The sequence below is a fragment of the Salvelinus alpinus genome, chromosome 4 (assembly GCF_045679555.1).
Source record: "Salvelinus alpinus chromosome 4, SLU_Salpinus.1, whole genome shotgun sequence".
In the NCBI taxonomy this organism is placed as follows: Eukaryota; Metazoa; Chordata; class Actinopteri; order Salmoniformes; family Salmonidae; genus Salvelinus; species Salvelinus alpinus.
This window is the reverse complement of record NC_092089.1, coordinates 28157532-28175779: the sequence shown is the minus strand read 5'-3', so window position 1 is coordinate 28175779 and position 18248 is coordinate 28157532. Positions and strand designations below refer to the sequence as shown.

Here is an 18248-nt window from a genome sequence, read left to right as displayed (position 1 = left end):
TAACGAATAATTTATTGTCATATTTATAGGTATTTGGTTAGTTAGCTAGTGTAGCTGTAACCATGTGCTGGATCTCCTTGTGCCAAGAATGTGCTCTGCTGAAAGTCTAAATACTTTTACAAATGTAATGTTGGGTAAACTAGCTATTCTTATTTCACTTTATCTAGTTGAATGAAGCCATGTATTGTGGAATTGCCCCATGAAGCACATGTACGCAGATACGAGCTATAAGAATACCGGGACATCACATTTAAAATGGGTTTGGTTTGGATTCCGTCGCTGACAAAGAGCAAGACTACTTGTTCACTGTGGAAGAGTAGCTAGATAAATAAGTTAGCTAGCTTCTAGTTCCTGCAATATAGCTAGCATAGCAAGAAGCTTCTGTGAGGTAAACATAATGATTACAAATTGTCACTGGCCAGGGGCCTGTTGCACAAAACTAGGATAAGGGATTAAGCCAGGATATCTTGGTGATCCTGGCTCAATTGATCCGTAATCCGGTTGCACTAAAGATGGATAGGGGGCAGGAGGATATGTTATGGTATAAATTACCATGGAGATTTATTCTGTGGAGCTAGCCTGCTCCAGACCAGGCTAAATTCCAGGATCTATTTAATCTCATCCCTAATGTCAGTCAGCAGTCACCACAAATGGAAACCAATAGTTATTTCACTGCTCACTATACATTGTTATCACATATAACTAGACCCACTGTTATTATTTAAACGTTTGTGATCATTAATTTCAATGATTTTGGATAAAAAATGATTTTTAGATGATGTTGCTATCATTAGATAATTTACAGTTTCCCATAGACTATAAGGCTATATATAAAATGATAGAATATTAGGGCCACAGAGGGGAAAAAAACACAAGTCATAATATTGTAACCAGTTGTTTTAAAGGAGGACAGTTGTTAAAATGACAGATGTGGGGCATTTCGTGAAATTGTACTTCAGTATGGTTTCATAAACAAAGACATGCTGATGTGCCAGAATATTAAGTATCACATTGTCATAAGTATCAAAACTGTAAAAACAATATGTAGCTTTTCTGCAGAAAGAACCAGCCTCATAAATTTATGACTTTATCCTTTTTCTTCAGTGTGGCCCTAGTACTCTGTCATATAAACAAATACACATTCCATATGAATATAAAAACACAATGTGTAACATTATGTTCCTTTATTGAATAAGGACAAAACAAAGCAGGTAAACCATCAGCTCCTTTCGAAACTGAAGTCACAGTGACTCTACAAGATGGAAAGCACAGAATCCAAGCATATTATACAAAATGATACATACACATTCAAAGGTCTGTATATAACACACCCTGCATGTCTGCACACTAAAATAAATGCAGGACAAATCCATACACATCAACTGAACAGACAAATGAATGGATGCAGTAGCCTCCCTGCAGCCTTGTATTACACACAGTATACCGCACAAACATCATAAGAGGCCAAATTCGTCAAAAAACGAACCCAAAAAAAACCAAATTCCTCTGCCACCGCAGGACATATTTAACCAAAATTGAAAGCACACATACTAACTAAAATAATTCAACACATATTGGTCCCTCAGCAGCCGACCACTGTCGTCATCAGGGAAGATTGCCGGATTGTCCCAGTCCATGGCTGGTGGCACTCTGGGGGCCCTCTCCTTCCTCAGGCAGGCCACATTGTGGAGGACAGCACAAGCCACAGTAATATCACATGCCCTAACAGGGCTGACCCTTAATTTGTGAAGGCAGTGAAAGCGTGCCTTCAGGAGGCCAAAGGTCATTTCAACTCTGGCCCTGGTCCTGGCATGGGCATGGTTGTAGGCCTGCTGTGCTTCCTGGGGGTCTGTGAAAGGTGTCAGGAGAAAAGGCTGGCAGCCATACCCCCTGTCTCCCAGCAACACACCAGAGAATTCACCTGTCAACACAAAATCTCATCATTACTACCTCATAAACACAGTGATATTCTTGACACAGCCATGATGGTTATAAATAGGGGTTGTGTGGCTTACCTTGTGATAGGCACTGATAGATTTCAGAGGCCCGAAAGATTCTGGAGTCATGGACTGAGCCAGGCCATTTTGCCACAACATTGCTGATCACACAGTCAGCATTGCAGACCATCTGAAATCATAAGATGAGGAATATTACACCAATCAATGCACATCACTGGCAATGCAGAGTGTTCGTCAATGGACAATATCAAAAAGTTATGTTCACCGGAACATTAATGCTGTGAAAGGATTTCCTATTCACAAAATCGGCCTCATGGGCACCTGAGGGGGCTTTTATCCTTATGTGTGTGCAGTCCACTGCACCAATGACATTGGGGAAACCTGTCACACAAAGTAATGAGTATCCTACTATGTGTTAACAGTTGTCCTGTAATTTGTAGATCCTCTTACCTGCAATCCTATAGAACTCCTCTTTGATGTCACAGAGTCTTCTGTGGCCAGGGAAGGAGATGAAGACATCTGCTAATGCTTTGATAGCCAGACACACACTCCTTATTGTGCGGCAAATTGTGGCCTTGTTCAGCTGTTCTGCATCCCCCACTGAGTACAGGAAGGCTCCACTAGCAAAAAAGCGCAAGGCCACACAAACCATTTGCTCCACACTCAGTGCATGGCTCCGTGCAGTGCGGTGCTTAATCCTGGGACCCAGTAGTCTGCATAGATACCTGATGCCATCTGCAGAAAACCTGTATCTTTCATATAGATGGTCATCAGGGAAGGCCAGTGGGTCCAACCGGTCCCTGAAGACCCTTTCTCGCCTGAAGGCTCTCCTCAGCACAAGTGCTTCTTCATCCACCACATCTCGCACGAATGGGCATGCCATTGTCAGAGCAGAAAGGAACACACAATTTTGGGCCTTCATATAGGCTAGTGGCCACACCTGGTGCTGGGGGGGTGGGCAAAAGAGGGCGATGCCTTATAACGATGACTTGGTTGTACTGATTGCTGGGAAAATAAAAAAAACCTTAGAAAGATGCCACCGTCCTGTGTGCTCACAATAAGAGCTCATATGTCATGGCTCACTTGACTTTACGAGAATATACCTAATTTTTATTTTGAGCTGTGTCATCTTCTTGGAGCTGGGGGAGGAAAGAAAAATAATGATTAATACATTTGTGTTACAGTTAGCATACAGTGTACATTGAAGGCATATCTCACCTCCCTCTCAAGTTTTTTTATTTCAAGGTCCAGTTTCCTAATTGTCCTCTTTTTTATTTCGGACTCCAGTGCAAGATTTTCCATATTTTTCTTCTTGTACTGAATGTCTATGTCTGCCAGTTCTATTTGGCGCCGGAGGTGGTTGCCATACAACTTTCTGATAGCTTGTGAGCTCTGTGAACACAATACAATTAGCGCAGCTGGAATTTGGCAGGATGTGGTGTCCTTTTATTAATACGCACTATGTTGCCAGGCTGGTTTTCCCACTGTATAGCTTCTGGGTCCTGTAAAAGAAATTAGATTTTTTGATTTTGATGAGGACTCCTCACCATTGTAGAGTAAATAGTACTTTCACAGTCTTAACATGATACCTCATGCCTTCTGGAATCCAGAGAGATGGTCTCCTCCTCATCATCGTCTCCATCATGTGCTGTTGCTGCTGCACTGGGGCCTTCACCCTATCACATTTAATCGGATTCATATTGAAGCTAGTAGACAAGACATGCCAGGCCTACAGTATGCCTTTGATGGAGTACTCACTGGATCAGCATCGTCTGGTGCTTGTGCTGGTGGCTCTAACAGGAACACAGTGCTGCCAGACACTGCAAGGCAATAGGTAAACCAAAGTCAGACAGTCCAAATTGATTCAATATGAATGTGGTTGTATCCCATGTAGAGATGGAAGGACATACCTTGAATGAAGCGGGTGGCATCTTGGGAGGAACCTATGCTCGTCTCTTTCCCCCCAGGGATCCCCTCTAAGACGGGCCTGCCTTTATTTAGCTCCAAGGCCATGTCCTCTGCTGGGGTAAGGTCAGCCTTTGGTGACCCACCACCCGTGCCTTGTCTGTGGGTATTATTTTTCACTGCTAAAACAGTACAGACAATGTGTGAGCAGGCACCTTCTGGGTACAATATATGCTTGTGCTTTGTTAAATATTAGTCAGGGACCATACCATTCTGCAGAATGTTCTTGTATTTGATTTTGACCTGCTGCCATGTCCGTTTTGGCCCGTTCATGTTTAATCTACACACACACACACACACACACACACACATTTAATGGAGTCACACTGCAAAAAATTACTTGGTATTTTTGTCTTGTTTTCAGTAAAAATATCAAAAAATGTATCATAGCTTTATACAGTGTGATGGAGTTACTTTACACAATTTCACTCATATCTGCAGTGCATTTCAATTAAAAATTTAACCGTTTCATAATTACAGTACAACTGCATTTTTGGAGATGTGAATTAAATATTTGAATTGTAATTGTGATGTTTCAGCGGAGCGGTGAGTGTGTAATTGTGCACTACTTACGCATTCAGGCGGTCTGCAATACTTTGCCACGCTTTTTCTCTTTGCTTTATCACTGTGGCGGTGTTGCCTTTCTTCTTAATTATATCTTTTACCTCCTCGTATGCCTCCATGAGGATTTGTGCTTCCGACGGGGAAAAGTACGCGGCTCTAGTTGCCATGGTAAATCAGTTAATCTGTGATCTGTGGCGGGGTCTATTTGAGTGAGCCGTGAGCGCGCACCTATCCAGGATTGGTTTCACCTGGCTTAATGAATCCGTGTCTGCTCATCCTGGCTTGGTCTTTGTGCAACCAATTAAGCCTGGACGCACATGTTTTGGCTTCATTGAGCTCAGCTGAGTCATTTATCCCGGATGTCTTAATTCTACTTTTGTGCAACAGGCCCCAGAATTCAACAATCATTTATTGGTCAATTAAATGTTCATAACAACAACTGAATCAAATGTTGTTTTGAATATCTTTCTTAGGTAAGATGAGTGGTAATTCTGGTAAAAATCCTGTGCCCGTCGACCAATGGCATTACTCCATTTCAACAGATGTTGGCTTCCTGCTCAGGGGCTCTCCTGACGTCATTGTTTGGTCAGCACGGGAACCCTCCCCTACACACACATACACTGACTATATATATATATATATATATATGAATGTGATTGTGGAACTATTATATTTAAACTGGCTGTACAACTGTCTTTTTTCAGTCACACCTCTGGATGTTGTCAAGATCAGACTCCAGGCTCAGAAAAGTCCTTTTCCCAAAGGTAATAAGACAATAATCAATGTAACCTACCATTCCTCTGTCCTCTCTCTAAACCACAGTGCTCAATCCATTATGTATGTCTTCATTGTTCTCCAGGGAAATGCTTTGTGTACTACAATGGCCTGATGGACCATACCTGTGTGTGTACGAACGGCAACTCCAAGGCCTGGTACAAGGCCCCCGGCCACTTCAACGGCACTCTGGTAAACATCTTTAACATCTCTACCCAACTCCCAACCCCCATCTAGATATGCAAGGATTGGGTTGGTGTGTATCAAGTGCAACTTTTTTCTAATCATTATTACCGGTAGTTACTTCTTGCAGCCTTAGAATGTATTAAAAAGCAAAACATATAGCCCAATGTTTGAATCACAACTACATAAATAACTCTAAATTAAGCAAATAGGATTACCTGTTTCTTTGTTAACCACTCAACACAGAGTAGCCGCATGTTCACACTCCCTCAAATCGTTTGGAGAAAATATCCTTTCTATTTTATTAAGCTATGTTCAATGGTATTCTTTGTAATATAAAATAATGCCACGGAATTCTAAGCAAATCATGTCTGCTAAATGAACTAGTGTAGCCCACAGCCATATGGCATAGCCAGATCAGGACCTAACATAAGGACAACTCAGAGTATGCTATTCTGTTAATCTGAAAGAGACTACATTTTCTTCATATCATATTTCTTTAGACCTGTCGAAAATAAATAATGGATTTATTGTGATGGTGTAGGCTATATTACATGGATTTATTAGACTTTTTAAAATGTAGATGTTCCAAAGGTCTGCACCAGTAGCTTGTAGGCCATGTGTGGAAGCCAGGAGATGTTAAATGTGTTAATGTTAACTAACTGTCAATTACCGTTAGACCGGCTGTTATTTGCTTGACAATCACCGGCTGATAAAATTTCATGACCGCCACAGCCCGTGGGACTTGGAACCAGCCTCAAGTGATGGACCCATTGAAAGCTAACCACAAGCATTATAAAGATGTACAGTGGCAAGAAAAAGTATGTGAACCCTTAAGAATGATCTGGATTTCTGCATAAATTGGTCATAACAACATACAAACACACTCTTCTTAAACTAATAACACACAAATTATTGTATGTTTCTTGTCTATATTGAATACATCATTTAAACATTCACAGTGTAGGTTGGAAAAAGTATGTGAACCCCTAGGCTAATGACTTCTCCAAAAGCTAATTGGAATCAGGAGTCAGCTAACCTGGAGTCCAATCATTGAGACAAGTTTGGAGATGTTGGTTAGAGATGCCCTGCTCAATAAAAAACACTAAAAAAAATTGAGTTTGCTATTCACAAGAAGCATTGCCTGATGTGAAACATGCCTCAAACAAAAGAGATCTCAGAAGACCCAAGAATAAGAGTTTGTTGACTTACATAAGCTGGAAAGGGTTACAAAAGTATCTCTAAAAGCCTTGATGTTCATCAGTCCACGGTAAGACAAATTGTCTATAAATGTAGAAAGTTCAGCACTGTTGCTACTCTCTCTAGGAGAGGCCGTCCTGCAAAGATGACTGCAAGAGCACAACGCAGAATGCTCAATGAGGTTAAGAAGAATCCTAGAGTGTCAGCTAAAGACTTACAGAAATCTTTGGAACATGCTAACATCTCTGTTGACGAGTCTACGATACGTAAAACACTAAACAATAATGGTGTTCATGGGAGGACACCACGGAAGAAGCCACTGCTGTCCAAAATAAACATTGCTGCACATCTGAAGTTTGCAAAAGAGCATCTGGATGTTCCACAGCTCTACTGGCAAAATATTCTGTGGACAGATGAAACTAAAGTTGAGTTGTTTGGAAGGAACACACAACACTGGAGAAAAAAAGGCACAGCACGCCAACATCAAAACCTCAACTGTTAAGTATGGTTAAGGGAGCATCATGGTTTGGAGCTGCTTTGCTGCCTCAGGGCCTGGACAGCTTGCTATCATCGACGGAAAAATGAATTCCCAAGTTTATCAAGACATTTTGCAGGAGAAAGGCTATCTGTCCGCCAATTGAAGCTCAACAGAAGTTGGGTGATGCAACAGGACAACGACCCAAAACACAGAAATAAATCAACAACAGAATGGCTTCAACAGAAGAAAATACGCCTTCTGGAGTGGCCCAGTCAGAGTCCTGACCTCAACTCGATTGAGATGCTGTGGCATGACCTCAATAGAGCGGTTCACACCAGACATCACAAGAATATTGCTGAACTGAAACAGTTTTGTAAAGAGGAATGGTCCAAAATTTCTCCTGACCAGTGCAGGAGTGCAGGTCGGATCTGCAACTACAGAAAACGTTTGGTTGAGGTTATTGCTGCCAAAGGAGGGTCAACCAGTTATTAAATCCAAGGGTTCACATACTTTTCCCACCCTGCACTGTGAATGTTTACACGGTGTGTTCAATAAAGACATGAAAATGTATAATTGTTTGTGTGTTATACGTTTTAAGCAGACTGTGTTTGTCTATTGTTGTGACTTAGATGAAGATCAAATTTTATGACCAATTTATGCAGAAGTCCAGGTAACTCCAAAGGGTTCACATACTTTTTATTGCCACTGTATAATGGTTCGGACTCACCAATAGCATTTGCCTGCCGAGAGTACTTAGCTCCTCTGAACAGAGTGCCGGCTGTAATTTGCGAACCGAGTGTGAACCGATTTTACATGTAGAATCGCACAAACGTGTCAGCAGTCAGATATCAACAGCGTGCTGAATGAACGGTAGACGAACAGGAGATCCACATTCGGTACGACCCTTAAGCGTTTATAAACATGTACATCAGTATCATGCATTAGTTATTTCTCTGGTTCTTTGACCCTCTCTCTACAGGATGCCTTTATTAAGATAGTCCGCAGGGAAGGTATCAAGTCGTTATGGAGCGGCCTCCCTCCAACCCTGTGAGTCTGAAGTCTGCCGTTACTCTGCCTCATTACTAATTCACACTGCTTACTTGGCTTCAGCACTGATTTATGATCATCTGTGTCTTGAGTGGCTGGCCCGCTGTGATTCAGCAAACTCATAGTCTATTGATAATTCAGTTGTTTACGATTGTTTGCCATTGTTCTGCTCATTTGTATCGAGCAGTATGGATGGACAAGGTGATTTTGTAGACTCAGACTTATCGATATTTGAGTTGTTAATGTTTTATTTTAAATCTCTCAGTCCTGGATTTGTGTCTGAGCGGTGTGATAACGGCTGAGTCATGGGCTGTTGATTAATTTGGGAACATTTTATTTGTACCTCTTGCTTGTACCCATCTGATTTGTGTCTGATATGGTAAAAGCTGATTCATTTTATTTGTTGTTTATGGATATTTCATCTGTTGATGTTGGTTTCTTGTTTGTAATGCCTGATTTGAATGAGTCAGGGTTCTTGAGGAAACATTAGATTTGCATCTCTGTTAATGCTTCTTGCAGTATCATGGCGGTCCCGGCAACGGTGATCTACTTCACGTGTTACGACCAACTGCGTGCTGCACTGAGGGTCAGGATGGGATCACACGCTGAGGAGGCGCTTCTACTAGCAGGCGCCCTCACCAGAGGTGAGCTGACCTCTGACCTTACAGGTCAATGTGGTGATGTATACTTGAGAGCGATAAATAGTGATAGAGTGATTAACATTGTTTTGTCTATCCACTAGAAAGACCTTAGTAACCCAACTGCTGCTTCCTATCCTAGACTATGGTGATATCATCAATCAAAACACAACCAAGACCTTACTTTGCAAATTAGATGTCATTTATAACTATCTTTGCGGATTCATTCTTGGATGCCATTGTAAGACATCATTGAACAATGTCTGAATCACTAAACTAGCTGTCACTCCCAAACAGAAGACCACTGCATTGGTACTAGTTCCTTTTTAAATGTATCAACTTAAAGTTCCCTGTATATATTAAGGAACACCTAACTTCACAAAACTCGCACTACTTTGGACAACGGCAGTAATTCCAGAAGGGGGTTGGAGTAAGATCTTTCAGATATGGTACAAAGGCCTGAGTGACTGGAATGATTTACCTGCAGAAACCAGGACATTGTAATCACACAGTGCATTTACGAAACCCTTTTTCAACTGTTAAGAACAAACTGTTTGTGTTTTTAACTAATAGAAACATCACCATGTGAGGATATTTGTAAATATGTATACTCTATATTAAAGGTACTTAGTTGTATTAGTAGTTGTAGCAGTAGTTTTTATTAGTTATAAGCCTATTCGTAGTTGTACAACAACTTTCTATGCTGTTAATGTAATTATATTTTATTATCATTATAATTATTTAATTGTTATTATTATTAGACAGTAGTTGCCATATTCTTCTTCTTACTAAGTACTTTAATAAAATAAAATATACAATATATACACTGCTCAAAAAAATAAAGGGAACACTTAAACAACACAATGTAACTCCAAGTCAATCACACTTCTGTGAAATCAAACTGTCCACTTAGGAAGCAACACTGATTGACAATAAATTTCACATGCTGTTGTGCAAATGGAATAGACAACAGGTGGAAATTATAGGCAATTAGCAAGACACCCCCAATAAAGGAGTGATTCTGCAGGTGGTGACCACAGACCACATCTCAGTTCCTATGCTTCCTGGCTGATGTTTTGGTCACTTTTGAATGCTGGCGGTGCTTTCACTCTAGTGGTAGCATGAGACGGAGTCTACAACCCACACAAGTGGCTCAGGTAGTGCAGCTCATCCAGGATGGAGTGACAGAGTCACTCATAGTGACAATGTCTATCACTATATCTCTCTCAGTTAGAAACAACACAATGTCTATCACTATATCTCTCTCAGTTAGAAACAACACAATGTCTATCACTATATCTCTCTCAGTTAGAAACAACACAATGTCTATCACTATATCTCTCTCAGGTAGAAATAACACAATGTCTATCACTATATCTCTCTCAGTTAGAAACAACACAATGTCTATCACTATATCTCTCTGTTAGAAACAACACAATGTCTATCACTATATCTCTCAGTTAGAAACAACACAATGTCTATCACTATATCTCTCTCAGGTAGAAACAACACAATGTCTATCACTATATCTCTCAGTTAGAAACAACACAATGTCTATCACTATATCTCTCTCAGTTAGAAACAACACAATGTCTATCACTATATCTCTCTCAGTTAGAAACAACACAATGTCTATCACTATATCTCTCAGTTAGAAACAACACAATGTCTATCACTATATCTCTGTTAGAAACAACACAATGTCTATCACTATATCTCTCTCAGTTAGAAACAACACAATGTCTATCACTATATCTCTCTCAGTTAGAAACAACACAATGTCTATCACTATATCTCTCTCAGTTAGAAACAACACAATGTCTATCACTATATCTCTCTCAGTTAGAAATAACACAATGTCTATCACTATATCTCTCTCAGTTAGAAACAACACAATGTCTATCACTATATCTCTCTCAGTTAGAAACAACACAATGTCTATCACTATATCTCTCTCAGTTAGAAACAACACAATGTCTATCACTATATCTCTCTGTTAGAAACAACACAATGTCTATCACTATATCTCTCTCAGTTAGAAATAACACAATGTCTATCACTATATCTCTCTCAGTTAGAAACAACACAATGTCTATCACTATATCTCTCTCAGGTAGAAACAACACAATGTCTATCACTATATCTCTCTCAGTTAGAAACAACACAATGTCTATCACTATATCTCTCTCAGGTAGAAATAACACAATGTATATCACTATATAACTATCTCAGGTATACAACACTCTCTATTTCTCGCTCTCTCTTCTCTCTAGCTCCCTCTCTCTCTCTTCTCTCTAGCTCCCTCTCTCTCCTCTCCTTCTCTCTAGCTCCCTCCTCTCTCTCCTCTCCCTCTCATTCTCTCTGTCTCTTAGTGTTTGATAACAGGAGTTCCATGTTGTGTCTGTTTCCTCCTCAGCCATGTACTGGTATAACTATGAGAAGGGGAAGGCGTGGCTGTGTAAGCACAACAACATCAGAGAGCCAACGTTTGCCATCACCTTCATATCCGGAGCGGTGTCAGGATCAGTGAGTATTCTAGCTGTCCTCTCAACTCAAACTGTTCTGTCTAGTAGAGCACCTAGATATATTGCACATTGAATATCTGATATAGTTTGTTGTACCTTTCTAATGTTATTCTAGCTCTGTAACTCTTCTTGTGCTGACATGGTGTTATTCCATCTAATACTGCTAGAGGGCAGCATTGTCAAATATAAGTGTGATTTCTAACCCTTGTGTATGTCTTCCTCCAGATCGCTTCCATAGTAACTCTTCCCTTCGACGTCGTGAAGACCAGGAGGCAGGTGGAGATAGGGGAACTCCAGGCTATGAATTGTGGGTATAGAACTCCAGGCTGATCACCTGATTCATGGAATCATCCTTATGATCTTTAGTGATGTGTTGATGTGTAGTGATCCTGTACTACTAACCCAGCTATGTTGTCATGTGTGTCTGCAGTGTCGTCCAAGGCCTCCTCCTCCACTCTCAGTGTGATGACCAAGATTGTGGCTGAGAACGGCGTGGGTGGACTGTTTGTAGGTAGGTCAGGCTACAGGGATAGTTCACCCAAAACACACAATTACCTCAGGTTAGTCTCCTAACTGGTGACCTCCTTTCTCTCCTTATCCCTCTCCTCCACCCCTCTCTCTCCCTGTCACTCCCTCTCCTCCACCCCTCTCTCTCCCCGTCACTCCCTCTCCTCCACCCCTCTCTCTCCCCGTCACTCCCTCTCCTCCACCCCTCTCTCTCCCCGTCACTCCCTCTCCTCCACCCCTCTCTCTCCCCATCACTCCCTCTCCTCCTTTCACTCTCTCTCCTCCACCCCTCTCTCTCCCCCTTTCACTCCCTCTCCTCCACCCCTCTCTCTCCCCGTCACTCCCTCTCCTCCACCCCTCTCTCTCCTCGTCACTCGCTCTCCTCCACCCCTCTCTCTCCCCCCTTTCACTCCCTCTCCTACTTTTATCTCCTAGGTTTCCTTCCCAGGGTGATCAAGGTGGTCCCAGCCTGTGCCATTATGATCAGCTGTTATGAGTTTGGGAAAGCCTTCTTCCGCAAGCACAACCAGGAGAGGCTGCTGACCAGCAACACCTGACCTGACTAGGCCCTCTCACACACACAAACCACAACCATAGACAATACCAAGAACACAATCAGCCATCGCCAACAGTAGGTATTGGCTACCTCTACCTTTCCCTGGGTCCTTAGAGATTTTCAGGTGTAACTTTGCATGCCTGTGTCCTCCCAGCTGCTTAGACACCCCAACACCCCTCACTGTTATAAAGTGTTCAAGTGTGATATGTCATGTGACTAGCTGGATGTAGCTAATGTTGGCGTTTAGGACCTAAGAACGCCAGGACTTGATTCTGTTCCAAAGCAGGAAATACTGGCAGACATGAAAACAAATATTTGTAGGTAATCAATATTATTCATATTTTATCTTATATTTCTCAATCAAGGTATACTGCACTAAATCACCATACTAATTGTGACAAGAGAAAATAGTAAAAGTGCACAGATTGTATTTGAAATATATAGTTTTTTTTGCCAAATCATGAAGGTATTATCATTTTCATAACTACTTAAAAATTATTTATTGTGCACCCATGGTAAAATATCATGTTATGAAGTGCATTTAATTACACTGGCCTGTAGGTGGTATCAGAGACTTGTCTGTAACCTGAAACTGGGGGGGTCATTGGACAAGTGTTTTATCCCATTACGTTAGTTATTGAGGTATGGGGGTTGTGTGCACTGTGCCATCCGGGGTCTGACAGTAATAATAATAATTTGATGGATGCGTATATTTGTCCTGTTTCACACATGTACACGTGTGTATTATACCCATGTCTGAAATGCATATCCCGACTCCTCCTGAGACACCCTCGGAGAGTGGAGTCAGGGACAGTAGAGACGAGTGTCAAAGCTGTGGATGAGGCGGGATAACTTCTGGTTAGTAGTCTCTGTCCCACAGAACCCCCTCTCATTCCCTGCTGCATTTTCTCTCAATTCATGACCCTATTGGAAGAGAAGGCCCAAGGTCCTTCAGGATACATGTTCTGTTCAGTGCCAGACTGCCAGTTTAAACCTGAAATTCAACTCTTAACTTGCACCTCTTCCAGAATCCCATATTCAATCCCCAGTCAGCCAGACATGGACTGTGAAAACCTGTACATGTTCTCAAAACATGTAGCAATGATATATATTTCTATTGTTTAATATATTCAATGATCACCTGCAGTGACACGTTTTCCAACTTTGTACAGAAATACATAGAGAATAAAAGTCACATTTTGACATTTGAATTGTTGAATCAATTGTTTTTATTAGATCAGCAAAGATTTGTGATTTGGTTCAATCCAGTAGTTTCTGTTGTTAACATATAATAATTCATATGATAATACAATTCATAATTGAATCCTGTCGAACAAATCTAAATCACGGAGGTAGTGGTGCCTTCCGCTGCGTCAGCGTACCACAACTGATCAAGTGAAAAGGAAGAAGGGCTAACATGGGGAGGTATAATGTGCTGTTCCACTGTTACAGAGGCTTTCCCTGGTAAGATCCTAGCAGCGTAGAGATTACTGCCAATATTGATGTATGGAAACAATCTCTCTGTAAAAGTGTGTGTGAATGTGTGTATGTGTGTGTTATTATCAAGGTCGTAAAAGGACAGTGTATCTCTGTCCCAGTCCAGCTGCACTCTGATCCGATGGGGTTTATTTTCCAGTGTCAGGACAGTCTGTGGCCCTTTTGGACAACGTGCCCAGTATTTATCATTATAATAGCCTACACGCCAGAGTCCAGTCTGTACCACTCCCTTCCTCTGGACAGACTTATAGACTACACCTACAAACCATACTGTATTGTCCCCGACGTCTGTGTCCCAACTGTGTGTCCCAGAGTCAAAGCCCTCAGAGCCCAGGACCATTCGATAGTTATCAAACCTCTCTGGGTTGTCAGGAAGCAGACGGATCCCATCACTGAATGTCATACTGGTCAAATCGTCAGACAGGATGAGACATGGATGGGCAGTGTTGGGGTCCAGAATCACAGGCGCTGAACAGAGAAAAAAAGAGACATGTTTAAAACCAGAGATCCACTGTTTGTTTTAATTTACTAGGACATTATTGCCAGATGATCAGTGATGTTTTTTTATCTGAAATTGTCTGAATGCAATTTAAAAATGTTTGTGAAGATATGAACATTGGTAAGAATAAAATCAGACTCACTGTATTGAACAGACTTCAGCATCTTCTCCAGAACTCTGACCTGCAGGTTGCCCAGGTGCTTTGCCACATTGATCAGCGCTCCAGAAACAAGCTCTGGATCTGGGCTTGTGCACTGGGCTCTAGAAGAATATCCAAGAGTTAGTGATACGGTGGGGTTGGGTTCAGAACCACAGGGAACAGAGAGAGAGAAGAGGCCAATCACTTAGTCCAGATTCTTCACCCTTCACCTGAAGTGTGGCGGACAAATAGGACGTAGCCTTACCTTTTTAACGTGTCCTTGTAGTTCTGCAGGTGAACAAAAGAGCAAATGAATCAATAATACATGTAATCACTGAAATCAATCAGTTAATAATCAATAAATCTATCCCAAATAACCTCTAGACAACACAGAGATATTGGTCCTTACCTGCAGGAATGAGATGTCATCAGATACCAGGTCCTTCTTTATGGCTCTCGTTGTGTCTAAAATGGCTGCTATCTCTCTGTTCATATCGTCAATCATCTTCTTCATCCTCCGACTCTTCTCCTCCTCTTCCTCCCTCAGGACAGCCATCCTGGCTGCCTCTTCATATCGTAGAAACTGGTGAAGTTTCTCAAAGTCCTCCTGAATCTGATTTTCTGTCTTCTGGGCCTGGCTCTGGAGACAGTGTATCATCATCAGGCATTACACTATATTTCATATCAATCTGAAAGGTTTTTCAAAACATACTGTTAAAGAGGCTGTATGGAACGTTCGTTGCTTATCGTTTACTTAAAATGTTGGCTTGAGTGTTGCCTCTATGGTTCATATACACATGATATAACAATCAACTTCTAGACTCATGAAACCACACAATCCTTAGTTTAAGGCTTTTGCTCAGTCTTGGGAAGGTGTACCCCTTTTTTGTCCAATTACATAATTTCTGGGTAATATTTATGTCCATTTAGGGGACCCCTTTTGGCTCAAGCCAAATGCTAAAAAAATCATTCTGATACACTTCCATATGCATATTGCATTGTAACATTACAAAGCAGTCTTACCTTAATAAGCTCTGCTGTTTCTTCAAAGCTTTGTTTAACTTCTTTAAATCCCTCCAGCTGCTCCTCTAAGGGCTTCAGGCCTGTCTCTAAGAGCTCTTCCTACAATTCATTTTGTTGATTTACTTGTGTGATCTTTTAATGATTGCATGCAAAATTGGATGGATTTATGAGAACGTCACATTCTAATCAATCTAAACAGAACAAGGCCTTCGAAAAATGTTGCTTTTCAAAGAGAACATCAAGGCTGTACAAGAACGACAGGGTAGCTTAATATGATAAGGAACTCTTCTGCACTAGACATTTGCTAGGAGAGAATGATCCTGTTATAGTGAATGTACTGTATATGTTAGTTGATATTTTGTATCGTACCTTGCGATCCAGAGCAGCCTCATCTACTGGGATACACTCATGTGTTTTATGTTTACTTGAACTCTCACACACCGAACAGATAGGCTCTTCATGCTCCAGACAGAACAGTGTGAGTAGCTTGCTGTGCAGACTGCAGACATGTTTAACTGAAACTTTCTCATCCGGCATACACAGGTTCTTCAGAGCAAGATCCATTGAATCCTTATAGCATTTTATGCTGCACACTGGACATTCCCATGATTCCATCTGTTTCCAGTATGACTCCAGACAGGCTATACAGCAGCTATGGCCACAGGACAGGAGAACAGGTTCCTTGAGGGTTTCAGAGCACACAGGACAGGAGAGATCCTTCTCTACGACAGACGCCTGGGAGGCCATTTTCTCACTCCCTAATGGCATTTGGAGTGAGGAGGTTACTTTCAATTTCAAAACTCACCCTGGTTTAGTCAGCAGCTTTCTTACCACAGTGTTGATGAATAGTTTTGCAGTTAGTTTGAGTCCTGTGTTGTGTCTTCTGTCTTACAGAGCAGATACACATAGAATATCTGGGAGATCTGTGTGTGAAGCCAGTAAAATGTGTGCATTGCCATGTAAACTGATCTGTGAGACAGCACTCAAGACATGACAGCTCCTTAAGGAGAGAGAGTGGGGGGGATCTAAGCCATTTTCTAAAAATAAAATATTCGTCTCTAGTGTTCTCAGCTGTTTGTATCAGTCTTGTTTAGTGATTGAAATATGTGTTGCTGGAGCGTCCGCCTACTTCTCAGTAGCTGCTGGAGTAAGTTGTAATTTACTGTGGTGACAGAACAGGTCATTAAACACCAGTTTAATGTTACTGTCAGGGACTTTATTTTGGACCGGGGCCTGCTGGGTTAAACGTTACATCCCGCTCTAACACTAGGGTCGTGGTAGGGGAAAAACATGGAGATCTATGTGTATACATGGGGAATGAACATACACATTGGTACAGAATTCAAACAAAACACAAGACTAAATATATTGTTTAGTACAGTAGTTTATTCAAAATAGCAGGAGAAAATAAATAAATCAAAGTAATAAAATCAATGTGCAATATCACAATACTATTAAGTGTGTGTGTGTGTGTGTGTGTGTGACAGAACACACCCTGAACACTTTCCCCACATGCCTCTGGTCAAAATAAATCTCAAAGCAGTCAGAGACAGAAAATGCAACCCCAATACAGCCTATTATGTTTAACCTAACCAAACGGTTCAACCTAACCCTGTTGGACAGGAAACATTTCCTGAGAATACAAACCCTTTATGACGCATAAAGATATAACATAATACTGTGTGGTTAAATCCAAAACGGATTGTGGATGAGATACATTCAATTTAAAAAAAAACATTCGCTGGCGCACACCCAGAACAATGTGTTTGTGTGGAGGTGCTGACTAATGGCAAATAAACGATCAAAATAAAGTCGGACACTCCATATATAAACTTCCAGTAATCTATTGGGTATTTACCAATGTGTCTGTGCCTGAAGAAGGCACAGTGATGCCGAAACGCTGGTAAATACCCAATAAATTACTGGGAGTTTATATATGGAGTGTCTGACTTTATTTTGATAGTTTATAAGATACATTCAATGCCATCAATAATATGATTATGGCTGCAAGTCAAGTACCACAGAGGATTGACCGTAGAAACAGAAAACATAAAAGCAACACGGTTCTCCTCTAGATATATCAAGGCCCTTCCAACATTATAAATAATGAGGATAGTCCAGTCCTCTGGCAGGAATACAATACCTAAATACGTCCGTTCTTTGAGATGTATTTCTTTGGCCGCTGAGTCGGACCCACCATGGCCATCTATAGTAGAGCTCACTTAAGTTGCCAGGGTAACAGGACAACACCTGCAAGTTGATGAGGCATGAACAGAACCACTAGTCTACAGGCTTTAACACTGTTGAGAAACAAACCCTAAACTTCAACACTCCTTACCCATCCCTAAATAAATCCTAAAGAAAGCCATTCCTCAAGTTTTGTCAATATCTGGGATGCTGAGCATGTTTACATCATGAGGAGTCCTTTAAGTGACACAAAAGGTCTGGTCGATAGTGTCAAGTGGCGTTCTCCTTGGTCTGCAGTGATCTGAACACATAAGATAGGTGACAACAGTATGCCTACCCGGAACTGGCTTTCAACTATGCAGTTTTCCCATCAGTGCAGATATACAACAAACTAATAAATAATATAGTCAATATAGTCCTGGTTTTTCCAACGGCTCTGCGCTTACATTGAAGGACTGACTACTGAAGCGCTGGTTCCAGGGTCAGTTCGGGTTGTAAATTCCAAATG

The 18248-nt window shown here is 41.3% G+C and overlaps 3 protein-coding genes across 6 annotated transcripts; 1 reads left to right on the top strand and 2 right to left on the bottom strand.

Annotated features, from left to right (window-relative positions):
* The first annotated feature begins 128 nt into the window (after positions 1-128).
* LOC139573204 (mitochondrial glutathione transporter SLC25A40-like) lies at positions 129-13606 on the top strand. Its single transcript, XM_071396406.1, has 10 exons — positions 129-388; positions 4961-5072; positions 5192-5251; positions 5347-5453; positions 8102-8169; positions 8689-8813; positions 11224-11333; positions 11558-11639; positions 11763-11843; positions 12275-13606. Exons 2-10 carry the CDS (start codon positions 5030-5032, stop codon positions 12394-12396), a joined length of 798 nt encoding a protein of 265 aa, XP_071252507.1. The 5' UTR covers positions 129-388; positions 4961-5029; the 3' UTR covers positions 12397-13606.
* On the bottom strand, positions 1147-4850 carry LOC139573206 (putative nuclease HARBI1). 4 transcript variants are annotated; one of them, XR_011674561.1, is made up of 8 exons: positions 3869-4850; positions 3717-3778; positions 3419-3634; positions 3177-3350; positions 3062-3097; positions 2409-2963; positions 2016-2127; positions 1147-1921 (listed from the first exon to the last, which is right to left on the bottom strand). XR_011674561.1 is itself a non-coding variant. In XM_071396407.1 (7 exons), exons 5-7 carry the CDS (start codon positions 2475-2477, stop codon positions 1551-1553), a joined length of 552 nt encoding a protein of 183 aa, XP_071252508.1. In that variant the 5' UTR covers positions 2478-2963; positions 3062-3097; positions 3177-3634; positions 3717-3778; positions 3869-4850; the 3' UTR covers positions 1147-1550. The 4 variants fall into 4 exon arrangements, 1 of the variants encoding a protein (XP_071252508.1); XR_011674560.1 differs by having other exon boundaries at positions 3177-3634; positions 3869-4045; positions 4133-4850; XR_011674559.1 differs by having other exon boundaries at positions 2016-2339; positions 3177-3634.
* Positions 13607-13734: 128 nt separating the features above from the next.
* Positions 13735-16300, bottom strand: LOC139572554 (E3 ubiquitin-protein ligase TRIM39-like). Its single transcript, XM_071395265.1, has 6 exons — positions 15923-16300; positions 15554-15652; positions 14940-15170; positions 14796-14818; positions 14534-14652; positions 13735-14360 (listed from the first exon to the last, which is right to left on the bottom strand). Exons 1-6 carry the CDS (start codon positions 16298-16300, stop codon positions 13735-13737), a joined length of 1476 nt encoding a protein of 491 aa, XP_071251366.1.
* Positions 16301-18248: the final 1948 nt, after the last annotated feature.